General features: G+C 33.0%; 1 protein-coding gene and 1 pseudogene across 1 annotated transcript in view; both read right to left on the bottom strand.

Annotated features, from left to right (window-relative positions):
• LOC149576280 (uncharacterized) overlaps window positions 1-8,285 on the bottom strand; it is a 79,322-nt gene extending 71,037 nt beyond the window's left edge. Inside the window, exon 1 of the mRNA XM_089794174.1 lies at window positions 7,887-8,285. Coding sequence (XP_089650300.1) covers window positions 7,887-8,285 — 399 coding nt within the window. The remainder of the gene's footprint in view (window positions 1-7,886) is intronic.
• A 12,220-nt stretch (window positions 8,286-20,505) lies between these two features.
• On the bottom strand, window positions 20,506-21,706 carry LOC149576281 (tryptophan aminotransferase-related protein 3 pseudogene; annotated as a pseudogene).
• Window positions 21,707-22,540: the final 834 nt, after the last annotated feature.

The following is a 22,540-nucleotide window of genomic DNA, read 5'->3' on the forward strand; positions in this document are numbered from 1 at the left end:
GTATTTTTAGATAACAATATTTAAATTAATTATTACTTGACTATTCATGGCAAACATATTCCTAATTAGGCAACTATTTTGAAAACACACAACAAAATAGTAGTCATCTAAAGCTAGGCACCATGTATATACTGTAAATAATTTAGGTTTCATTAAGTGCTTAGATATAAGTCTTTTAAAAGGGAGTGGTAGGATAAGCTCTATAAATGGAGGTAGCTATTTGTATTACACAAATGAGATAACAATATTGCATACTTGGATAAAGTAGAGATTTTTGAGCTCAATCAGTATGGCTTTGTTTGAGGAAATTATTTTTTCTCTTTCAAATAATGAAATAGAAACTATCTCTGCTTATGGATCCAAACCCCAAGTTCCACTAATCTAGAAGGTGCTTAGCTCTAGAGACAGGTTTATAAATGTAAACCTTTTGGAGTTTATGGATCGTTTCTCCTTATCATGAAAAATTTAACATTTTTTTGGTTTGACAATCGACTTGACCCTCAAACCTATGAGATACAAGTGCTGGTTTAATTTTAAATCAATAAATTAAATTTTGAACATGTATATTTTAATATTATACTAAATATATTCACAACCTAATGCAAGTGACAAATGAAATGACATTTTATAAAGTTGTTTGACTAGTAAAATTTTTAAACTAAATAGTGAAAGAAGAATTGAGTAGGTTAATGATCTGATTTCTAGGATCTATGACTATTACAGAGAATGCTAACCAATTATATAAAGTTAATTTTAAAACTTTAAATAAGCAAAATTAACGTAATTGCAAATAAGAAAACACAAAATGAGATGATAGAAAGAGAGATAAGGAGACAACACGTTTGACTTTGGAGTTCGTCTGGTTAGGACTATGTTTCCGAGTCTAGCTCCAATAGGGGGATCGATCCGATTAACTCCAATATATCAATACAAATGATTGATGACAATTCCGTTCAAGCACACTTAGCAAAATTCCTCTGTGCAGGAAAAATCACTAAGTCTCCAAATACATAAAATCTCTCTCACCATTTACATCATTTCTCCCTTAATTTTCATACCTTCAAAAGGCCCCTAACCCCTCTTTTTATACAAAATAATGTCTAATAACAGGGAAAAATAAGATTTTACATATTTAGACCCTTACAATAGTCCCTCCTTGGAATGAGACTCTTTTTTATTTTATAATTTTGTCCTTATTTACTAATTGCCCTTATTTAGGCAAGGGGAAATCGGGCTTTGATTCTCTTTAAATAGAACCTATGCTAATAATGTCACAAGCCACTCACATGGCGCAGTGGCAATGAAAACTTTTTAAAGGCACATAAGGGAGGGGGCGGTCGGTGGTTCCAACCACCGCACCGCCCTTTACACTAAACTAGGGTCGGTTAATGTTTATCAACAACATTGCACATTATATGCTTGAAGATAGTTAGTGGCGTAAGGGCCACTGGCTCTGTTTTGATGCCCGGTTGTCAAGGGATCGACCCCCACTATCCATTTGTCAATGTCCAAATTGAATGACGCCACATAGATGTAATTCCAACAAACCCGAAGGTGCCACGTGGCTTCCTGCCATACGTGTGGCACCTAATTTTTTTATTAATTAATGCCATGTTGGTGACACATGTCGCCTCCATAATTTGCCACATCACCATCATTAATCCTTTTGGTCAACCAACTTTGATTGCACATAACTTTTGCATACGAAGTCCAATTTCAATGAAACAAATGTTTCCAAAAAGCTCTCGATGAGACCCTCGTTTTGGCACCAACTTTGACCAATTTTGGAGATTTTGAAATTTTTCCTTTTTGATGACCTCTACCCAAGGTTTGACCCAACTTTGACTGGCCATATCTCAAGCGTATGAACTTCATTTTTTCTCATTCGAGTTGCATTGGGTGCAGAATTTGAGGACTTAAAACTTATGCCATTTATTGGAGTTTTGGAGATACTTCAATTTTTGGTGAAAATATCCCCCAGATCAGTTAAAAAGAATGTATCCCAATAACTTTTATTTTTTCATTTTCTTTATGTCTCCAATCCAACCTTCAATTTTTTTTGGTTTGTAGACTTATCCCAATTGACTAAGGCTAGGTTTAAGAGAGAGTATGCGCATACACCTTGTCAAATTGAGGACCAACATAATGTTGATAATTGATGTAACATTTTTTTATTGAGAAGTTAGAATTTAAGTTTTAGTGTTCATTTATTATGTTATATATATATATATATATATATATATATATATATATATATATATAAGTTTTTAAAGTTATAAATAAAAAATGTTTTATTTTAAATATATTTGTGTGTATAAAAAAATATGTTTGAATTGTTTTTAAAAAATTATTTTATTTTTAGAAGTGTTGAATAGATTAGAAAATTAATTATTTTTTAAATTAAAAAACAATGAAGAATGGGAGTTGACCTAGAAAATAAAATGTTGCAAGTTAACTACAAATCAAAAGTAGCACATACTAATCTACCCCCTTATTAATTTAAAAAAATCCCACATTAGAGTGTCCCAAAGTCTAACTATCATAAAGTAACTGCAAGTTGCCTTAAACAAAATATCTACATAGCCCATATAAAAAGAGAGTAAAAAAAAGTACCATGAACAAAGCCCACATGAGTTGAGTGTCAAAATAAGGAACACAACAAAATCTAAGACTAAACCAAGAGGGAGAGCTAACTCTCCTTGTTCTTCTCTTCCCTTCTAGCTTATCCAATAGTAGTTGTAGTCAATCATCCACTAGGAACCTATAGAGAGCATGTGATGTCCACCCCCACCAGAAAGATAAGGTATTCCTTCTCTGCATGCAAAAGGTGAAGCATCGATGTCGTAGAGTTCATAACCCTAACTACAAAATTGGTCACATCATCGAATATTTTCTCAACAATCTCTTGCCTCTCCTCAAGTTTCTTGAAACTTCTATTAATGGCCTCCAACCCTTCATCATTATTTTGGTTTGCATCCACGAAGGTTCCTTGGGGTTCCTTATCCTAGGTATGTTTTCCTTTGTTGTGCTAATGAGGAGGGAGGTGAGAGTTTCACCTTTTTCGTTGACCTATTTGTCAGGAGTATCATTCTTTAGGGTGTTTGAGACATGTGACAAAAGAGGGTTTCAGTGGCTACTTTCTCCACCTTATCCCTTACTAGCAATATCCTCTTTATCATCCTCAATGTATTCCTTCTAGTATACCTTTTTCCTTTGCCTTTTTTGAGGTAGTTTGCATTTACCACTACCAGTGGAGTGTGAGCTAATATGGTGCTCATGTTTGGGCTTGGGGTCCATAATCACATATTTGTTCTTATTGCTAAGGGACCTCTACCTTCCACCTTCCATATTCACATCAGAGTCAGAAATCTGAATATCCTTGTCCATGTTAAAAAATAAATTGATTTAAAAATTCAATCATTTTATTGATTTTTTGAAACTAGATTATCTTGTACATTAATTCTATGTCATTAAATTATAAAGATGATAACAACTTCATGATGTTATAAAAAAAACTTTAAAAATCTATTGATACGAAATTTTGAGTTCTTGAAATAGTATTAAATTATAAAAGTAAAAAAGTTATAAGAACATATAATTAAATATTAATCAAAATAAGTAGATTTAAACAAATAAATAATGAAATGATTAAAACTTAACAATAAAAATTGTAAAATACAAATTTGACCTTTTTCAACAACTTATATATAAATTGGTTTAGTTTCCAAATTTTATTTATTTATTTTATTTTTTTATAATTTAACAAAAAATAATTTAAATTAAATTTTTTAATTTTAAATTAATTAATTTAATTTTTGAGCATTTATAAGTTTAAAATAAAATAAATTTAAAGTTCAATTTTAAATGAATTAAATAGATTTTTGAACATTAATTAGCTAGCAGGCTATTTGTGGGAACTTTGTTCCTAGAAATTGATTTTTTGATGGAAAAGTTGTCAGAAAAGTTATTGTTTGACTGAAAAATTGTAAATCCTTCCCATTAATTATTTATCAGTTATTCTTAGCTCACTTCAGTCATAACTCTTATTTTGATATTTATTGTTGGTATCTCCACTTTTCACTCTTATTTTTCTTTTTCTATTTATTGTTTTCCTTTTTCTTTGTCCTTTAAATATTATTTTTCAGTTTCTATAATTTATTTAGTCAATAGAATATTTGTTAGAGACATTGCTATTTTTTCATATTATTATTATTTATTTCTCTTATTAATTTTTCATAATACATTTTTTTGATGGAGTTTTTAAATTTTTTTTTTTAATATTTGATAAATTGAATTTAATAAATAATATTTACTAATCTATTTAGAATATTTTAGTAAATATTATGTTATTTAAATTGAAAACAATTAATAATCTAATTTGTTCATATAAAATTATATTTTAAATCTCCACTTTTAACTATCATTTTTCTTTTCCTATTTATGTAAAAAATAATTATTTGATCTCCACATTAGTTCATCTTGTGATCTCTATTTATTTAACTTTTGAGTTTTAAAATTTATTTTGGCTTTAATTTTTAATTTATTTTTTATATTAGTTTAGTTTTTTCTTTAACTATTATTTTTAAATTTCTATAATTTATTTAGTCAATATAATAATTGTTAGAGATGACATTATTTTTTCATATTTGATATATTGAATTTAAATAATATTTATTAATCTATTTAAAAAAAATTAGTAAATATTATGTTATTTAAATTCAAAATTATTAATAATCTAATATATTCATAAGAATGAGAAATTAAATGGTATTTCACAAAGTTGTCCAATTTCAAGAAATTTTAAACCAATTGGTGAAAAAAAGAATTGAAATAGTTCATGTATATATAACTGCAATTAACTCATATTGTTTCTTGATACTTACAATTTTTAACTCTCGTTCACCCGAGTTCAGTGCTCCATGCATAAATTAAATGTTCTGAAATGGGGATTTTAGCATTTTAAAAAAAAATTAATCTTTTTACCAAGACTATGAAAATCAATAAAAAAAGACTGGTAACACATGAATTAATTCTCAACATGAAAACATCCCAGATCCAACACGACAACATTACAAGGAAAGAAAATGGTAGAATGTGCAGGAAAAAAAAAGGCTATGAAACTGATTAGAAAAAAATGTTTTATAAAAATAGAAGGCAAACCAAAACATATCTATTTGTGTCTTCTCAAAATAGATGGAAAGATTAGTTCTTCACAACCAATGAAAAACCACAATACAACAATGAATTTGAAGAGCCCAATAAAATGACAATCAATTTGGAAAAAAAACAAAAGAAATCAAACACTCACAGTGGCCACAGATTGGATCTTGATGACATGGGACAAGTGTGGGGACTTCTCAATAGAAACCCATCTTTGTCTCTTTAGTTTCACCCCTGTTCTGTTTCTATTCGTAATGGAGGTTGGTAGATATAGAAAACTACACTTTTGGTGCCCGATTGGAGCCCACTCAATAAAATCCCATCACTATGCACTACAACATCAATTCTATCGAGAGCCTCAGGAAGATCATCAACAATCTTCCACGATTTCTGTGTAGACTCAAATTCTACCACAACATCCAACTAGAAGCAATACAGATGCCCAAATTGTGAGAAATATTAATACAACTTCAAAACTCATAACCCTAAACCTAAAATTTTGCTCGGCAACAACTATTACCGAGTGCCAAAAATTATTCAGTAACTTAAGAAACCAAGTGGCAGGAGAGTTTACTGAGTGAGCTTGGTAAATGAAGAGAAACTCGGTAAACACTAGATACTGAGTGAGGTCTATTTATGAGCAATGTTAGTATGCTAATAGAAACCAAATTTAAATAAAGCTTTTAAAAACTAAACAAAATTCATAAACTTCAAGATAGACTAAGATGAGCTCTCAATTGAGAATATTAGCCATTAATGGGCTCTCTCAATGAGAAGCTCTCTTGTTGAGTAGCTTTGTCTAAATAGATAGGATGTATGTTCAGGCTTTATGCTTCAAAAAGGGCTTCAAATGGAGTTGGAATTTTGGTGTGAGTGTATGGTTTTGATGTAAAATGGCTTCTCAAAATGGCATTATGACTTTACTTCATGGATTCTATTGTTTTGCAAAGGGGAAGGATCCAATTTATAGGCAAGAGGTTTGAGGGATTGAGGGCTAAGATGCAAGGATGGGAAAAAGCTCATGGAGGGCTTAGATTGCATGAGAGGAGAGCACATGGATTGTGCTTCCTTATAGCCAATCAGGGAGTGACACATCTCACAGGGTGAGAGGATGGAGGAAAGGGGAAGGATGAGTCAAAAAAGGAGGCTCAAGGGATAAAATCTTCATAAAGACCCTCATAATGACTTGTAAGAGCAATAAAACAGCTTGGAAGAGTCATTTATGGCCTAGTGGGTTTCATAAAGTTTTATGGTTGAGATATTTTGAGGGAGATGAGAGCAATTTTGACTTGGGCTTGATTAGGAGGGTTTTAAGCTTGCTTAGGATTGTGCAAATGATTAGAGGATGGATTATGATGGTTTAGGATTAGCTTAGGGATTGGCAAGTGGATGGCATTTAATGAGGGTGGGTGAAAGAGGAGATATTTGTTAACTTTGGCTTGGGTTAGTAAGTTTTAACCCATGTTTAGAGAATGTGACAAGGTTAGGAGGGGATTAGGATTAGGTTTAAAGACATCTTTTAGAAGAGTCTAGACTTTGGATGAGGATAAAGACTTTCTAGAATAGTCTAGAACTTCCTAGGATGAGGATGAAGACTTTCTAGAAGAGTCTAGAACTTCTTAGGATGAGGATAAATTAGATTTTTAGGAAATAAATAATGTTTTATTTATTTCAAGGGTTTGGGTTGAGGAGATATTTATTAAAACTTTTTTAATAAACATGAGGATTAATATTTAATCTTAATTAAATATTTTGAGTTGGGATTAGGGGTAGGAAATGATGGGATTAGCCTTTAATCAAAATTAAAAAAGGATTAGAAGATTTTGGAAGAGGTTAGTGGTCTTAAGGAAATCAGCCAAGTTTTGGGAAAAAATAAATCTTTTATTTATTTTGGATTTTTGGTCAATTTATTAATTAAATAATTAATAAATAAGGAAACAATGTTTAAATAAGATTTAAACATTTTTGGGAGGGATTCTTAATTAAATATTTTTAATTAAGATAAAGGGATTTAATGGCATAAAAATAAATAAATAAATTAAATAATTAATTAATTAATTAATGATGATGTCATCAAATTTTTTTTAGAAAATAAAAATACTTTATTTTCTAAAGGTTTTTAGGTGTCTACAAGGTCGGTAGATGAATAATCAACTTGGTAAACAAAGAACTCGATAGACACTGTAGGGTGTGATTACCGAGTGAACTTGGTAAGTAATGCGATTACCGAGTGAACTCGGTAGCCACTGGAGAGTGGAGCTCAGTAGAAGAAGGCATTGAGTGAACTCAGTAGCCACTGTAGGGAGGAGCTCGGTAGAAGACGTTATCGAGTGAACTTGGCTTGAACTGTAGATGACTTCTACCAAAGACAATACTGAGTGTAGACTTATGACATAAATATTTTCACCATTAAAACCAAAGACCCAAAGCTTGAAATACTCAAACAATAAATTTCACAAATGCAATGAACAAGAAACAATGGAATCACGTATGCCTGCTTGCTTACCATTCAACTTAGATTCAAACTATTACAAAATCTGGGAGCATTTGGCTTCAACCAGAAAATCCTAAACTGGTAAAACTTGAACAACTTCAATACTTAGAAACTTTAAACTTGCAGCTCTAATGGCTGCATACAGTAATGCTTGGAGCAATCACTACTTCAACAGGATAAATGAAATAATAAAACATTCAACTTACAGAATGATCAGAGAAGAAACACGTACAACTGCAAGCATGAAATGAACTTCCTTTTCTTTGCACTCTAACATCTGGATCTGCTGATCACTTCTCTCTTCTTCCTTCTTTGCAACTTCTAATCTACTCTTCTTCTCATTGGTCGAATGAATTTGATCATTCCTTATACATGCAAAATGTTTTCCCCCCATTTCTGAATTTGAAAACTCACCTGCTTGTAATAAATTTTCTGAACGTTCAGGGGTGGTAGGTGGGCATTTGGCTCCAGGGACAAACAACAACCGTATTAAATATTCCAACACAATTGCAGTCACAATGGGATTGACACAATTTTTAAGAAACCAAATGTTGGGCAAAGTGGACCAAACTCCTCTTTCTGTGTTGAATTGTTGAAGCTCTTGATGATACGTTCTCATGACATACATCATGTTTTCCATAAAAAAAGAGTAACATAATAGTCCTTTTGAATCATGTTGGGAAGAAGCTTCCACTCATCTCTCTCCACATTATAAATAGTAGCTTGGCTTGTGATTTCATCTTCCACTCTTCCTCTTCCTCCTACAATGTGAATTAGTCCTTCTTGGGAACATGCACAACACACAAAGTCTTCCTCTTCCTTTTCCTCTTTCTCTTCCTCTTCCTCTTGCAACATATCTATGCTTTGCCACCATTCACAAGACACAAAATCAAAGACCAAAATAGCCTTGAAATTTCTTGCCGATCTTTTCCATTTCAAACCTGCAGTGTAGTTGTAGTGCTCATGTGACCCTAATAAAACTAGTTTCTGTTTAATATGGATATATTTCAAAAATTATTAGAATTGAAATTGGGTAGGGATGGGAGGGAGTGTCTTCCATAATTTGTTGATGGGGTCATATATAGTTACCAGAGGACCTACATTTTCAAGCAAACATATCAACACCTCTGATGCACCCTCCTCAATCTCTCCTCATAAAACTTCAAATTTTTGAGGAGGGACTTCCAATTTTTGTTAGCGTGATTAATTCCAACTAATTCTAACTCTAGTATGTGTAGTAGAATAAGACTACAACATAAATGTAGGGGAGAGTTTGAATAGGCATTGATTCACTATTCCAAAATTTCCAACACAATTTTTGACTACAGCGTACATGCAGGGGAGAGTTTGAATAGACGCTGATTCACTATTCCAAAACTGCTAGTGCATCTTTGACTGCAGCGTACACGTAAGGGAGAGTTTGTTTTTCAATTTTTAATAATAAGAGCTGATGAAAACGTATAGTAAATGTAATTTTGTTGAGCTCTACTCTGTTTAATATTACATGCTCTATTTTCTTTTTTTGCACAGATTTGTGTTTTACCTTTCTCTATTTTTTTTTCCTGCTAAGTCTGTGAATTTCACATGGTATCATAGCAGGTTATAGGAAAGGGAAAAATATAATATTCTCTATTGCAAGTATAGAAAATCAAAACTGAAAAATGGAATCTCTAGCCTCTATTATTTTCACACCATACAACTACTTTGATTGGAAGCCTAAAATTTTACTCTAGCTCCAAAGTAAAGGTCTCTATTGAATAGTTAAGAATAAAGAGGTTGAGTCCAATCTAGTAGTAGAGAAATCTAAATACTTCAACCGTATGGATAAAACATTTGGTTTGTTATGCTTGTCCATATCTCAAGAATTGTTGTTCCATGTTGAGGCATGCACAACTCCAAGTGAAGTTTGGGATACCTTGGAGACCCTATTTGGCAAGAAAGATGAAATGTGGGGTCATATCCTTGAAGATGAGCTCATCTCATTAGATCCAAGGAATTTTGACAATATCCAAGATTACTTCACAAAGTTCAAAGCTTTGTTTCTTTAGCTGAAAGGATGTGGTTTTGATAAATCCACAGAAGAAAGTAAGTTAATTCTTGCCATTCTATCAAAGTTGGGTCCAAAATATGTAGTATTTGTTTCTTCTTTCCACACATTTAGAATCACAATAGGGGAAAATTGGAAGATGCCCACACTCAATGCCTTCATTGAATCTTTAATACATGAGCAGGAAAAACTTATTAAGATGGGTACCTTGAGGAATTCTAAAGCTCATGCACTCGTTGTGCATACAACCAAGAAGAATAACTCTAAATCCAATCAGCAATCCAAAGGAAAATAGAAGAAGGATTTAAATCCAAGAAAGGAATGTAATCCAAAACCTTCGTATGGGTCCATAGGTTCAAAAGAAAAGGACTCAAAGGACAAATCAAAGTGCACCTATTGCAATTGTGGGTATCATCCAGAATCATCATGCATGGAGAAAACCATTGATCTCATGGTGTAGACACTTCAACAACATAATCTTGGTGGTTTTATTCCTAAGAGTGCTAAGAAGTAGAAAGAAAAAGCACCAGAAACCAAAGGCAATGCTCATGCCTTGATAGCTATTCATTCTTCCTCAGATGCATGCATCATAGATTCTGGGGCTTCACACCACATGGAAGCCACAAATGATGCTCTTTCATCTTTGAAACCATATTTTGGTTCTCCTATTCTCATGGGAGATGGATATCCTGTAGAAGCAACTAGAATTGGGAAGGTAGAGCTTGGAATTGGAAGTTTTGAGAATGTCTTGCATATCCCAAAATTTTCTGTAAATTTAATTTTTGTGTATCAAATGACACATATTTGAATCAGGAGTAGAGTTGAATTCACACCAAATTCAGTCATGATCTATGACATGCAAGAAAACTCCAAAATTGTTGTTGGTAAGGTAAATTATCAATCTCATTTGTACACTTTCTCTAATTTTGTTGCAAAATCAGATTCTACTTTACTTCTAACACATGCAAATGATGAAAGTAGAATTTGGCATGAAAGATTTGGACATCTAAATTTTACATAAATGCAGCAACTTAGCAATCAAGGAATGGTAAAAGTCTTGACTACCATGGAATTCTCTAATGGAGTTTGTGAAGGTTGTGCTCTTGGAAAACATCTAGAAGAAAATTTTCCCAAGGGAATCTCATGGAGAGCCTCCTCTCCTCTAGAGCTTGTTCACAGTGATTTAGAGGGTCCTTTTCCTGAGCTTTCCATGAGCAAAGCTAGATATGTCCTTACATTCATTGATGATTACTCAAGGTACACATGGGTATACTTTCTTAAATACAAGTTTGAAGTGTTTGAGAATCTCAAGCTTTTCAAAGCCCATGGGGTAAAAGCACAAACCTGTGTCACCTTTTATAAAGAAACGTGATATCAGAATGTGACAATTCAACATTAATGACAAAAAAAATGGTATTTGTGTTTAAAATATGAAGATGATGTAAATTGATGAAATGTGTAGAATTGTATGAATTTTATGCCTATAATTTTTATAATTTTTTCGACTAAGAATTTATTCATTTTATTTTATTTTGAAGTCCCTTTTTTAACTGTAAAAAATATAGGATGTAGTTCTCGTCAAACAAGTATGTGCAAATCACCTTTTTTTGTTCTAATTTGAAAATATTTTATAGATGACATGTATAGCTAGTGCACAAAAAAAGAAATAATTATTTTTGATGTATATTTTCTTTGTTATAAGTACTCAAGTTCGACCTTGTCAGAATCCAATAGTTTTTTCCTCCCATCAAAACTTCCCTATCAAATCTATACGTTCTTGAAAATAAATTACATATTCATGAAGAGGATTCTCTCCTCTAGTGATAAATATATATATTTTTATTTTTTTGATATGATTTACTATTTTTTTTTCATTTTTTGAGAGAGCACTTCTGAAATGTTGAAATATTGACTTAAAATATTTTGAGATTATAACATATTATAACTAATCAAAACGCTCAAAAATTTATATAATGATGATATTGAATCTGAAATCTATAAAAAGGTATTTTAAATTTTTTTTAAAATTGAGTTTTGATAGAAAAATGAGATTTGACCAAAACAGGTTTTTGTATCACAAACGGTGATACAGATCTATGCTTTTACCCCATGTAGAAAAATAATCTAGAAAATTGGTTAAGATCCACCACACAGATAATGGGGGGGAGTATGTGAACAATGATGTCCAAAATCTTTGTGATGAAGTAGGAATATAGTTGCAGAACATAGTTCTATATACTCCACAACAAAATGGGGTAGCTGAGAGGAAAAATCAATCATTAAAGGAGATGGCTAGCTGCATGTTGCATGCTAGGTCACTTCCCTCAAAATTGTGGGCTGAAGAAATCAACTATGCTTCATATATCCAAAATAGATATTTTCACAAATCTGTTAAAGGAAAACTCCTTTTGAAGCATGGAGAGGTATCCAACCAGTGGTCACTCATTTTCGTATTTTTGGATCTCGTGCATGGGCTCACATTCCTATTGATGAAAGGAAGGCTTTGGAGCCTCAAAGAAAGGAATGTATCTTTGTTAGTTATCCAAATGGTGTAAAGGGTTATAGATTGCTAGATCTTTCTACAGAACAACTCTTCATTGAGAGGAGTGTATATTTTGATGAAAGTCCCATGCTAGCATCTCAAATGCAACCTACTACCATTTCTATGCTTCCTCCTCTCACAGATCTTGAAGATGATGGAGATACCACAAATCTAATTTTAGATTCATCTGAATCTGGTGAACATGAACATGCAAGTCTCAATTGGGATTCAAGTGACGATTTAGCATCTCCTATGAGAAGACAAAGAACAAGGAGCTTGGATGATATATATGATGCTTCTCATGCATTTTCAGCTATCGATTCCATTATTCCAATGCATGCTTATCTTCTTCAAGTATCAGATCCTCTAACTTATGTAGAAGCTATAGGAAATCCTCATTGGGAAGCTGCCATGGATGAGGAGTACAATTCTCTTATTGCAAACCAAACTTGGGAGTTGGTTCCATTTCCATCCAATCACAAGCTTGTCAGGTGCAAGTGGATCTATCGAACAAAGAAATCAGCAAATGGTCAAATAGATACAAAGCAAGTCTGGTAGCCAAAGGCTTTCAACAACTTCAAGGCATTGATTATGATGAGACTTTTGCTCCTATTGCAAAAATGGATTCCATTCGATTGGCTCTAGCCATTGTAACAACAAAAAGGTGGGAGATTCATCACATGGATGTGAAAAATGCTTTTCTTCATGGTGATCTTGATCAGGAGATCTACATGGAGCAACCACAAGGGAATGTACATAATTCTTCACTAGTATGCAAGCTCAAAAAATCACTTTATGGCCTCAAATAGGCACCTCATGCTTGGTATGCTAAAATATATTCTTATCTTCTGTCTCAACAATTTTTGAGATGTAAATATGATCCAAATGTTTATATGTTGAGAACATCTGACTCTTTGCTACTCATAGTACTCTATGTAGATGATCTACTAATCACAAGTGATTCATGCTCAATAATTGCAGAAACCAAGGTATCTTTACATGATACCTTTTCTATGACAAACATGGGCCTTCTCAATTTCTTTCTTGGTCTTGAAATCAATCAGAGTGAATCAAGTGTCACAATTGTACTTAAAATTACACCAACACAGGGAAGGCAGGTGGCCTTTTTACCCTCATACAATTTTATTTTTCTTTCCTGTTCGTGTCCCAGCAACCTAAAGTTTTTTATAAACAGAATTTTTAGAACACATTTAATTGTGTTGTGCTGATCTGCCGCCGTCTCGCAGAAAGAGAGAAGTTTTCGCCATGCTTTTGGCGGAATCATCTTGCCTATTTTAGCGAGAACACGTATAATTTTACGTTCCATTTTAAAGAAATTTAAAAGTAATTAATATTGTGATAAGACGGAAAAGCAATTTTTTTCCTCTTTACTCGCAGGGAGGAATTAATTAACAGTTTATTTATATCTCACCAAAATCTCGTTTGACTAGCAACGCTTTGTGTTTGCAATCGATAATGAATATTATTTATTAAAATTTAATTTATTAAATATTAAAAAAATCGTTTAAAAAAATCTATCAAAAAATTATTATGAAAAATTAATAATATAAATATAAAAATAATATGAAAAAATAATAACTGATTAAATAAATTATAGAAACTAAAAAATAATATTTAAAAGAAAAAATAAAGTAATTAAAAATAATTTAAAAACTAAAACCTAAATCAATTCTAAAAATCAAAATTTAAATAAATAGTTCACATAAGGTAATAAGGTAATGTGGAGATCACAATAATTATTTTTTGAATAATTATGTGAATAAATTAGATTTATTAATAATTTTCAATTCAAATAGCATAATATTGACTAAAATCATTTAAATTGATAAATAAATATTATTTATTTAAATTTAATTTATCAAATTAAAAAAAAAATTATTTTTAAAAAATGACATCAAAAAATCTATTATGAAAAACTAATAAGAAAAATACGAAAAAATAATATGCAAAAATAAAATGTTTCTAACAAAAGAAGAACTCCACGAACTATTGAACCAGTTTATGTTTATAATTTCAATGGCATGCGACTTTTCACACACACACACACACAGAAAAAATAAAACTAATCTAAAAAAAAAATTAAAAAATCTAAATCTAAATAATATAGATATAGATATAGATATAGAAAAAAATTAAACTAATATAAAAACAAAATTTGAATATTAAAATCTAAATAAATTTTTAAAATAAAAAGTTAAATAAATATACATCACAATACAATATGAGCTAATTTGTACATAACAAGTAATTTTTTTTTAAAAAAAAAATAGAAAAAGAAAAACAATAGTTAAAAGTGGAGATAACAACTAATAAATATCAAAACAAGAGTTAAAGATGATGTGAGAGAAAAATTTGCTAGTAAATAATTAACGGGAAAGATTTACAATTTTCTTTTGAAACTAACAACTTTTCTATCAAAAATTGAGAACTTTGTCATAAAATTACAAAGCTATCTAGTTTTGTCAATATACCTTTATACCTTCAACATCACCTCCAACATTATACATATCAATTAGTCCTAAAGATTAAAAAACATTACTTTATAATCCTCTAAACATTTACACAAATTACAGATTTTCACAGTTAATTGAAGTGGAATTTTGGAGTCTGAGAAAATTTTGGAACAATAGTTTACATTCACCTTTTGGATCCTAGAGTATAATCGATCTTGAATGTGATTAAAAATATCAGTGTAAAAATGCATTATTTCTAATTTGGAAAATTCAAGCAAAACACAACATTTTTTCCATTCATATAGCTCCATACCCTATTGAATTAAGGGCACTGTAGAGATGAAGAAAGAGAAAAAGATGAAGAAAGAGCTAAAAAGTAAGTCAAACTAACTATTATGAGACTAACTGTATAAAAATCATATTCCATAATCTAGAAGACATTGTTAAAGATTCTATTTTTGAGAGTTTTGTGAGGCTTCATGTAAAAAGAGAAAAAAACAAAATATGCCTCCCTTTTTTGTGTTCGGGGACTCTAATTTGGGATAAGTGTACAAATTGTTAATTCTTTGGTATTTGATTAAGAAATTTCCTTGCCAAAATTATGATTGGATATTGCAGAGTGATTTCTTTTGTCATGGAGTTTAGATGCACTCAAATTTTGTTGAGATATGAAGTCCAATGGTCATATGATTGTTCATTCTCCCTCAACTCTTCGTATTCATAGAGTTCTATATAATCGTTATGTGTAGCTCATATAATGTATTCAATTATTTCCATAATAAAGCATTTCCTGCTTGAGTGTGGATGTTGCCAAGTTTTGCTGAACCATGATAAATTTGTGTTCTTTGTTTTCTATTTTGTTTCAGTTCTCTACTTCTTTAATATTTACAATTGGAATCAAAGCCAAGGTGAGACTAGACCAGAGATGGAAGATGGTGAAATTGATTCTATTATTAACGAATTTATTGGGAATTTAAACCCAGTAGAGCATAAGGTTGTGCATGGAAAGAGAAAAAGAATCCACCATGTACATTGGTGGGATGGCTGCAAAGATAAGCTAGAAGATGAAGTTGAAGAAGATTTTAAAGCTCTTAAATATGAGCTTAATGCAATTCTTGAGCGCATAGGTGATGGTGATGCGCAATATAAGAAAGATGTCATGAAAGAAATGTGGAAGAGAGAAAAGGAGGACAAGACTGGTAAGCCTGTAAAACACTTAGTGTTGACCGCTTATAGAATGGCTTCTCTTATTTTTACTTTCAGACTACATAATCCAATGCATTCAAAGTGCACAAAATGTTGCAGTTGGAAAACTATAAATATGTCCCAAGAGGACAAAAAGTCTAGATTAGACAAGAAGTTCATTGTAGAAGAAAATAAAGGAGAAAATAATAAGCTCACCATGGATAATGGTAAAAGGATAGGTGAGAAGTCTCCTATGCAAGAAGTTAAAGGAACAACTAATGTAGGAGAAGAAATGACTGGCCTCATAGAAGACACGGTTGAGAGAAAAGGCATGTATGTCGACCAAGAAAAAGGTTAGGTGGCCAATGTTGTCCCTCATTGTATAGATAAGGTGGCACATAGTAAGTCGATTTCGTCTTTTGAAGATGAAAGAGGTCCAAGATATCAAAGTGTGGGATCTCATAATGATGAGGAGATAACAATAACAAAGCCTATAATAGGCTCAATATTGGATGGAAGGAAGAAAATAAAATAAAACTACAGGGAAACACCAAATATGAACAACACCTTATAGGTTACATGTGTTCATTCATGGCCAACACATAGGGATGTTGCCTTACCAAACACATGTTTCTTCAAACTGTAGCCCATTCCTGCAAATGGCCATGAAGAAAATAATGTACATTCCTCCTACCCACTCTCCACCACACTCAGGCCACTTTACATGGTGATTATGCGAGCAAGAGGCATTTTTGCCCAAATAAACTTCCAGAGGTTCTTGTGTGTGTATGGCCTCCTGCAACGATAACTTCTGCAAAAAGGAAACAATGCTACTACTACTGAATAAAATAAAACCAAAACCAAGTATCAAGAACACACTGCAAATATTATTTAATTCATCTGTTTAGGCTGGATAATAATCTTCTCAACATCTCAGTCCTTCACACAGAAAAGAAAATCTCAAATCATACCCTCCCAAAAGATTTCGGAGAGAATTTATCAATGAAGCCAAACAGTTAAGAACTAGTTTTGGCAACCACCAGACCCGTAAAGGTTTGTTTAAACCTTTACTAAAGTTGTAACAAAATATTAATTAAACCCTAAAATTAAACACCACCCCGAATGCAATTCAAACCCTAAAATTTAATAATAACAAAAAAGAACATCTAAACACCATCACAATTGCAAATAAAAGATTTATTCCTGTGCCCAACAATTGCTCCTGCAGCATACTCCTGAGCTTCAAAATTTTCCATGTCCTCATGGAAATGTTGATGAGAATCTGTGCCTCTTCACCATCATTGCTGCAATGCCTCCTCTACTTTCTTTATCTCTTTTAATTGACTCCTATCAATGGAGTTATGCTGGTCGCCTCCATGGTTCTTCCCATTCCTCAGTCCACTCCTCCATGCTACATCACAACCTCTATCCCTCACCTGGGAGTCCATCATGCCTCTCTCCCCAGTCTATTGGCAACACACAAGACCATCTCCTATGGCCTTTAGTAGACTTTCATGTCCACCCCCTGCAGCTGAGTGAACCAGCACCAAACTGCAACCACAAATTTCATACCAAGAATCCAAAAGAACCACAATACTGCCTGGTGTAGATCACCTTCCATCTACATGCTCAGAATCTTCTGAGCTCTGATACCAATATGATGCGGAGATAACAATAACAAAGCTTATAACAGGCTCAATATTGGATAGAAGGAAGAAAATAAAATAAAACTATAGGGAAACACCAAATATGAACAACACCTTACAGGTTACATGTGTTCATTCATGGCCAACACATAGGGATGATGCCTTACCAAACACATGTTTCTTCAAACTGTAGCCCATTCCTGCAAATGGCCATGAAGAAAATAATGTACATTCGTCCTACCCACTCTCCACCACACTCAGGCCACTTTACATGGTGATTATGCAAGCAAGAGGCATTTTTGCCCAAATAAACTTCGAGAGGTTCTTGTGTGTGCATGGCCTCCTGCAACGATAACTTCTACAAAAAGGAAACAATCCTACTACTACTGAATAAAATAAAACCAAAACCAAGTATCAAGAACGCACTGCAAATATTATTTAATTCATCTATTTAGGTTGGCTAATAATCTTCTCAATATCTCAGTCCTTCTTCACACAGAAAAGAAAATCTCAAATCATACCCTCCCAAAAGATTTCGGAGAGAATTTATCAATGAAGCCAAACAGTTAAGAACTAGTTTTGGCAACCACCAGACCCGTAAAAGTTTGTTTAAACCTTTACTAAAGTTGTAACAAAATATTAATTAAACCCTAAAATTAAACACCACCCCGAATGCAATTCAAACTCTAAAATTTAATAATAACAAAAAAAACATCTAAACACCATCACAATTGCAAACAGAAGATTTATTCCTGTGCCCAGCAATTGCTCCTGCAGCACATAAGCAATTGAGCGGTGTTGGTGGGAAATATTGCAGTCCCCATGTGGGAAACAGGACAGGGAAGATGGGTTTAGAATGCAGCCTATACAACGGCGTGGAAGGAGGACACTTGATGGTGATGGGGACAATATTGTTCCCCATTCCTGTCATGCACCAACTATAATCGACTTGCCATAATTTTCTAACAATTCCCCGATTTGTGCCGCTCAAACTGTTGTCTCTGGTGTCTGTTCACATAGACTATTGTTTGAGGAAGGAAGGTTTGAAGCTATAATCGATTTGCCAGATCAGCACAACTTTACAGTGGAGAAAATTGGTGTTAAGCCTCCTCCCTCCAAGTTTGGAGCACGTTTGGAGGAGTGCCCCAAGATATTCCCACTTGATGTTAATCATGGTGGATTTAAGAGACGTCAAAGTTTTGGAACAAAGTTACATTTGGAAAGGAGAGTTTCTATCACAAGAGCATAGACAAGTTATTTATATCATGTCGGCTGGAAATTATATAATGTCATACACACGTCACAGCGATAAGAAGAAAATTTCAACTGCTGCTAGTCATGACAGATTTTGACGTGAAGCAGCACATATGTAATGTTAGTCTCTCAACACAAAACAATGAAAATGCATTGGCAAGGGATAATGGCAAAGCTGCAAATATAAGCAATTTTTACATATATAGGTAAAATGTTAAGACTAGAAGCGTAATTTAGAATATGCGGAGAACGGTAATTTTTAAAGTCTTGCAACCATGAAGTCTTCTCAAGGTCTTGTTGTTCTCTGAGGTTTAAAATTGGAGGCAAGGAATGCTTTGAAACATGGTTGTACTGGTTGGATTTCATAGGGGAAACTGTTGGAATATGAAGCCCAACGGTCATATGATTGTTCATTCTCCCTCAACTCTTCATATTCATAGAGTTTTATATAATGGATGTATGCAGCCCATGTAATGTATTCAGTTATTTCCATGATAAAATATTCCCTGCTTGAGTGTAGATGTAGGAAAGTTTTTCCGAACCACAATAAATCTATGCTCCTTTGTGTTTGTCTTCTTTGTTTGCTATTTTGTTTCAGTTCTTTGCTTGTTTAATATTTACAAATTCAACCTTGTCTGATATGCATTTTGGAATTATTTTTGTTTTTAGAGTTGATGCTCAACAATAATTATGTCAAGAATTGGGAAATAACTTTTTTCCTTCTCCCAAGATTAACAATATTGTGCAAGGGAGATAAGATACTTTACGTCTTTGGTATGTAAGGTCCACAATGTGCCATTTCCTATTAACAGTCTTCACAATCTTCCCTAACCAATTTGGGAGTTTATACACTGAAGGTGACCTTATGAAAGATTTAAGATTTTTAGTTTTTTATTTGCAAGTGATTTTTATAGATTATTTATCTGATTTTGTGTAAACTGGGTGAGTCCAATTTTGTGCCTAATCATACCCATCACACGTTTTGAGCCAATCTGTGAAATTAAATTAGTAATGATGTTTCAGGATTGTTAAAAAGAATTTGTCACACCCATCGCACATTCTTAGCCAATATGTTAAATTAAATTAGTGACGATGTTTCAAGATTGTTAAAAGGAATATATATAAATTTTATTGACTTGTTGTTGGTAAACAGATTTGTCACAGTAGAATTTACCCAACGGAGTGTGTGGAAAACTGTTCACAACAGTTGGATAGGCCCTTGGTATGCGGCCTTCCTCTGCATTTAGAGGGGCAGCTCCCTCGTATGATATGATTTTGAAGTTTTTCGAATAATGAATCTAAAACTAAAAGGTGAGAAAGCTCATGATGAAAAATTCACCACACAACTCCAAGGCTTTCCTGAATTACTAAATCAAAACCGCTAATAACAACAATCAAGATCTATGCTTGAAAACTATTACTAGCTCAATGCTGATCCATAGATTCATAAACGTCTACACCATACCGTGAGAATGCTCACTACAAAGAGAATCAACATTTCTAACAATATAGATTTAGAAGAAGAGAACTCAAACTGCATGTTCCTTTATTTTCTTGCACCAAGAACTCAAGAGGAATTTCTTATTACAAAGACAAAATTTGTACATACTTTCCAAATATCATCTCCTCATCAAAGTTTAAGCATAGTGCTCCCTTTTTCCAAAGCCCAAAAAGTCCCTTTACAAAGCCAATAGGAGCCCTTATATAGACATAGAGGTTAATAACTACCTCTTCGTTGTTAATAACCACTTCCAAAATATGTGATTTTGGGGAGGTTAATTAACCTTTATAAAATTAACCTAGTACGACCTGAAACTTAGATTTTACATCTTTCCCAGAAGGAAGATTGCATAATAAATCTTTGCTGATCTCTTTGTGATATTTGAACGATTCATTCAAATAACATCACTTTATTAATGAATCCATATCCTCCTTTTTATGAAGAGACCAAGAGCATGTACATGTGCACTGAATACTAACTTTATGTTCACGATCTCTCCAATCATGTTTATATCTACCAATTGTGCTTTTCTTCAATGTAATTGTACATCTTCTCATACACATCGTAGTCTTTAACAATTGTCCACCCATGCTGGGAACCTACATGGCCGATGAGCTTGAGGAGAGTGAAAAGCATAACATCATCATCAGCTGGGCTTGGGATTCTTGTGAAGTGAGGCCAATAATATGCACGACCATTTATATCTCTCACATTCTTACTCGTCAAAACATCTTTCTTCAACCAACCATCTAGATTGTTTGAAGATGTTACAAATTTAATGAACATAGAGGTATCCAATTTCTTAGCTTTTGTAACCCAAGTTCTAGTGTTTAACTTCCACACATAGTCCATTGAGTCGAACATCTCTTACTGTTCTCTATACAAGCCATAGTATGGAGTAGCATCAAACACTTTGATGGGTTTGGCGGATTGTGGGCTTTTGAAAGGCTGTAAACATCGGCATTGATAAGTTGGGTAGAACCTGTTCCAGGAACAATATATCTTCCTTTTATGACCGCATTTCCCACAAGTTCATCAATGGCACAAATCTGTTTCTCTAACTCTGGTGATGTGGCAACATATTCCAAATGGTTGTTTACGTCGTATCTCATTTTGTACCATGGCGGCACTACTATTGCTACTGCTTCTACATTTGCAATCTAGAATGGTTTCAAGAATGTGGGATCTCCTTGGTCGGCATCCACCACACAATTTGGAACAAGTTGTGAATAGTCAAGTCCAGTGTAGTAGGGATTGCATTCACAAACCAAAAATCCATTCTCATCTCTTAGAAATGTATCAACAAACACATAACCATATCCTGAACACTGATACTCCATTGCTACTTCTGCTTTGTTTGCAGCTCTTCTACTCCATCCTCCTCTCTTTTCACTTATCAACATCCTTCCTTTCCTATTATTATTATGAGTACTTCCCAACAAGTGCCCATTTTCATTATCTGAGGGACCATGAAGAAGGAAATTTTTTTTTAGAAGCAGAGAAAGTAGCAGCACCACACTGTGCGATCACTTGGGCTTTTGGGAGCCAATTGGAGGGTTGTGTTGAGGCTCCATATTGTTTATCTAAGTTTATCTTCTTGCCTTATGTTTATAGCATTCCACGTGACTACATGTTGTTTAGACATTCTAGCAAACAATTTGTGTGCTTTCTTTATGCTTCCACACTTTGCATACATGTCCACCAAAGCATTCACAACTTATGACATCTGACGAAAATCCATTTCCAATTACGCTTTTATGAATAGCCATAACCTATTTTGAAGCTTGCTATTCCTATTACTCATATATCATAGCAAAGTTGATATATATATGTTGCTGTTTGTAATTTTTACTTTAATTGGTGAAGAGAATTTGATTAGAGTGATCATAGCTAATATTGGGACATCATCTTTTATATAACTGATAGAGCTCAAATTCTGCCCAGTACTCTTGATAGGTGTGTGCCAGAGTTTCTCAGTTCAAAAACACCTCCCACTTCTACTCCATGCTCCTCAGATTTACAATAGTGATTATATTGATGAAAATCCTCCCTTTCTTCTATAAGTGGCAATGATCACATTCCATGAAAGAATGTCTTGCTCAATCATTTTGTCAAATACTTCGTGTGCATCTACTAGACTTCTAAATTGATCATACACTCATATAGGGGTATCCTATAAAATTTTGTGTCCAGATATCTTAATTTCCCTTTTGTTGATGTGAGTGTGAATTTTCCTA

The sequence above is a fragment of the Cupressus sempervirens genome, chromosome 1 (genome assembly GCF_028749045.1).
Source record: "Cupressus sempervirens isolate cs-2001-9-10 chromosome 1, ASM2874904v1, whole genome shotgun sequence".
Lineage (NCBI taxonomy): Eukaryota > Viridiplantae > Streptophyta > Pinopsida > Cupressales > Cupressaceae > Cupressus > Cupressus sempervirens.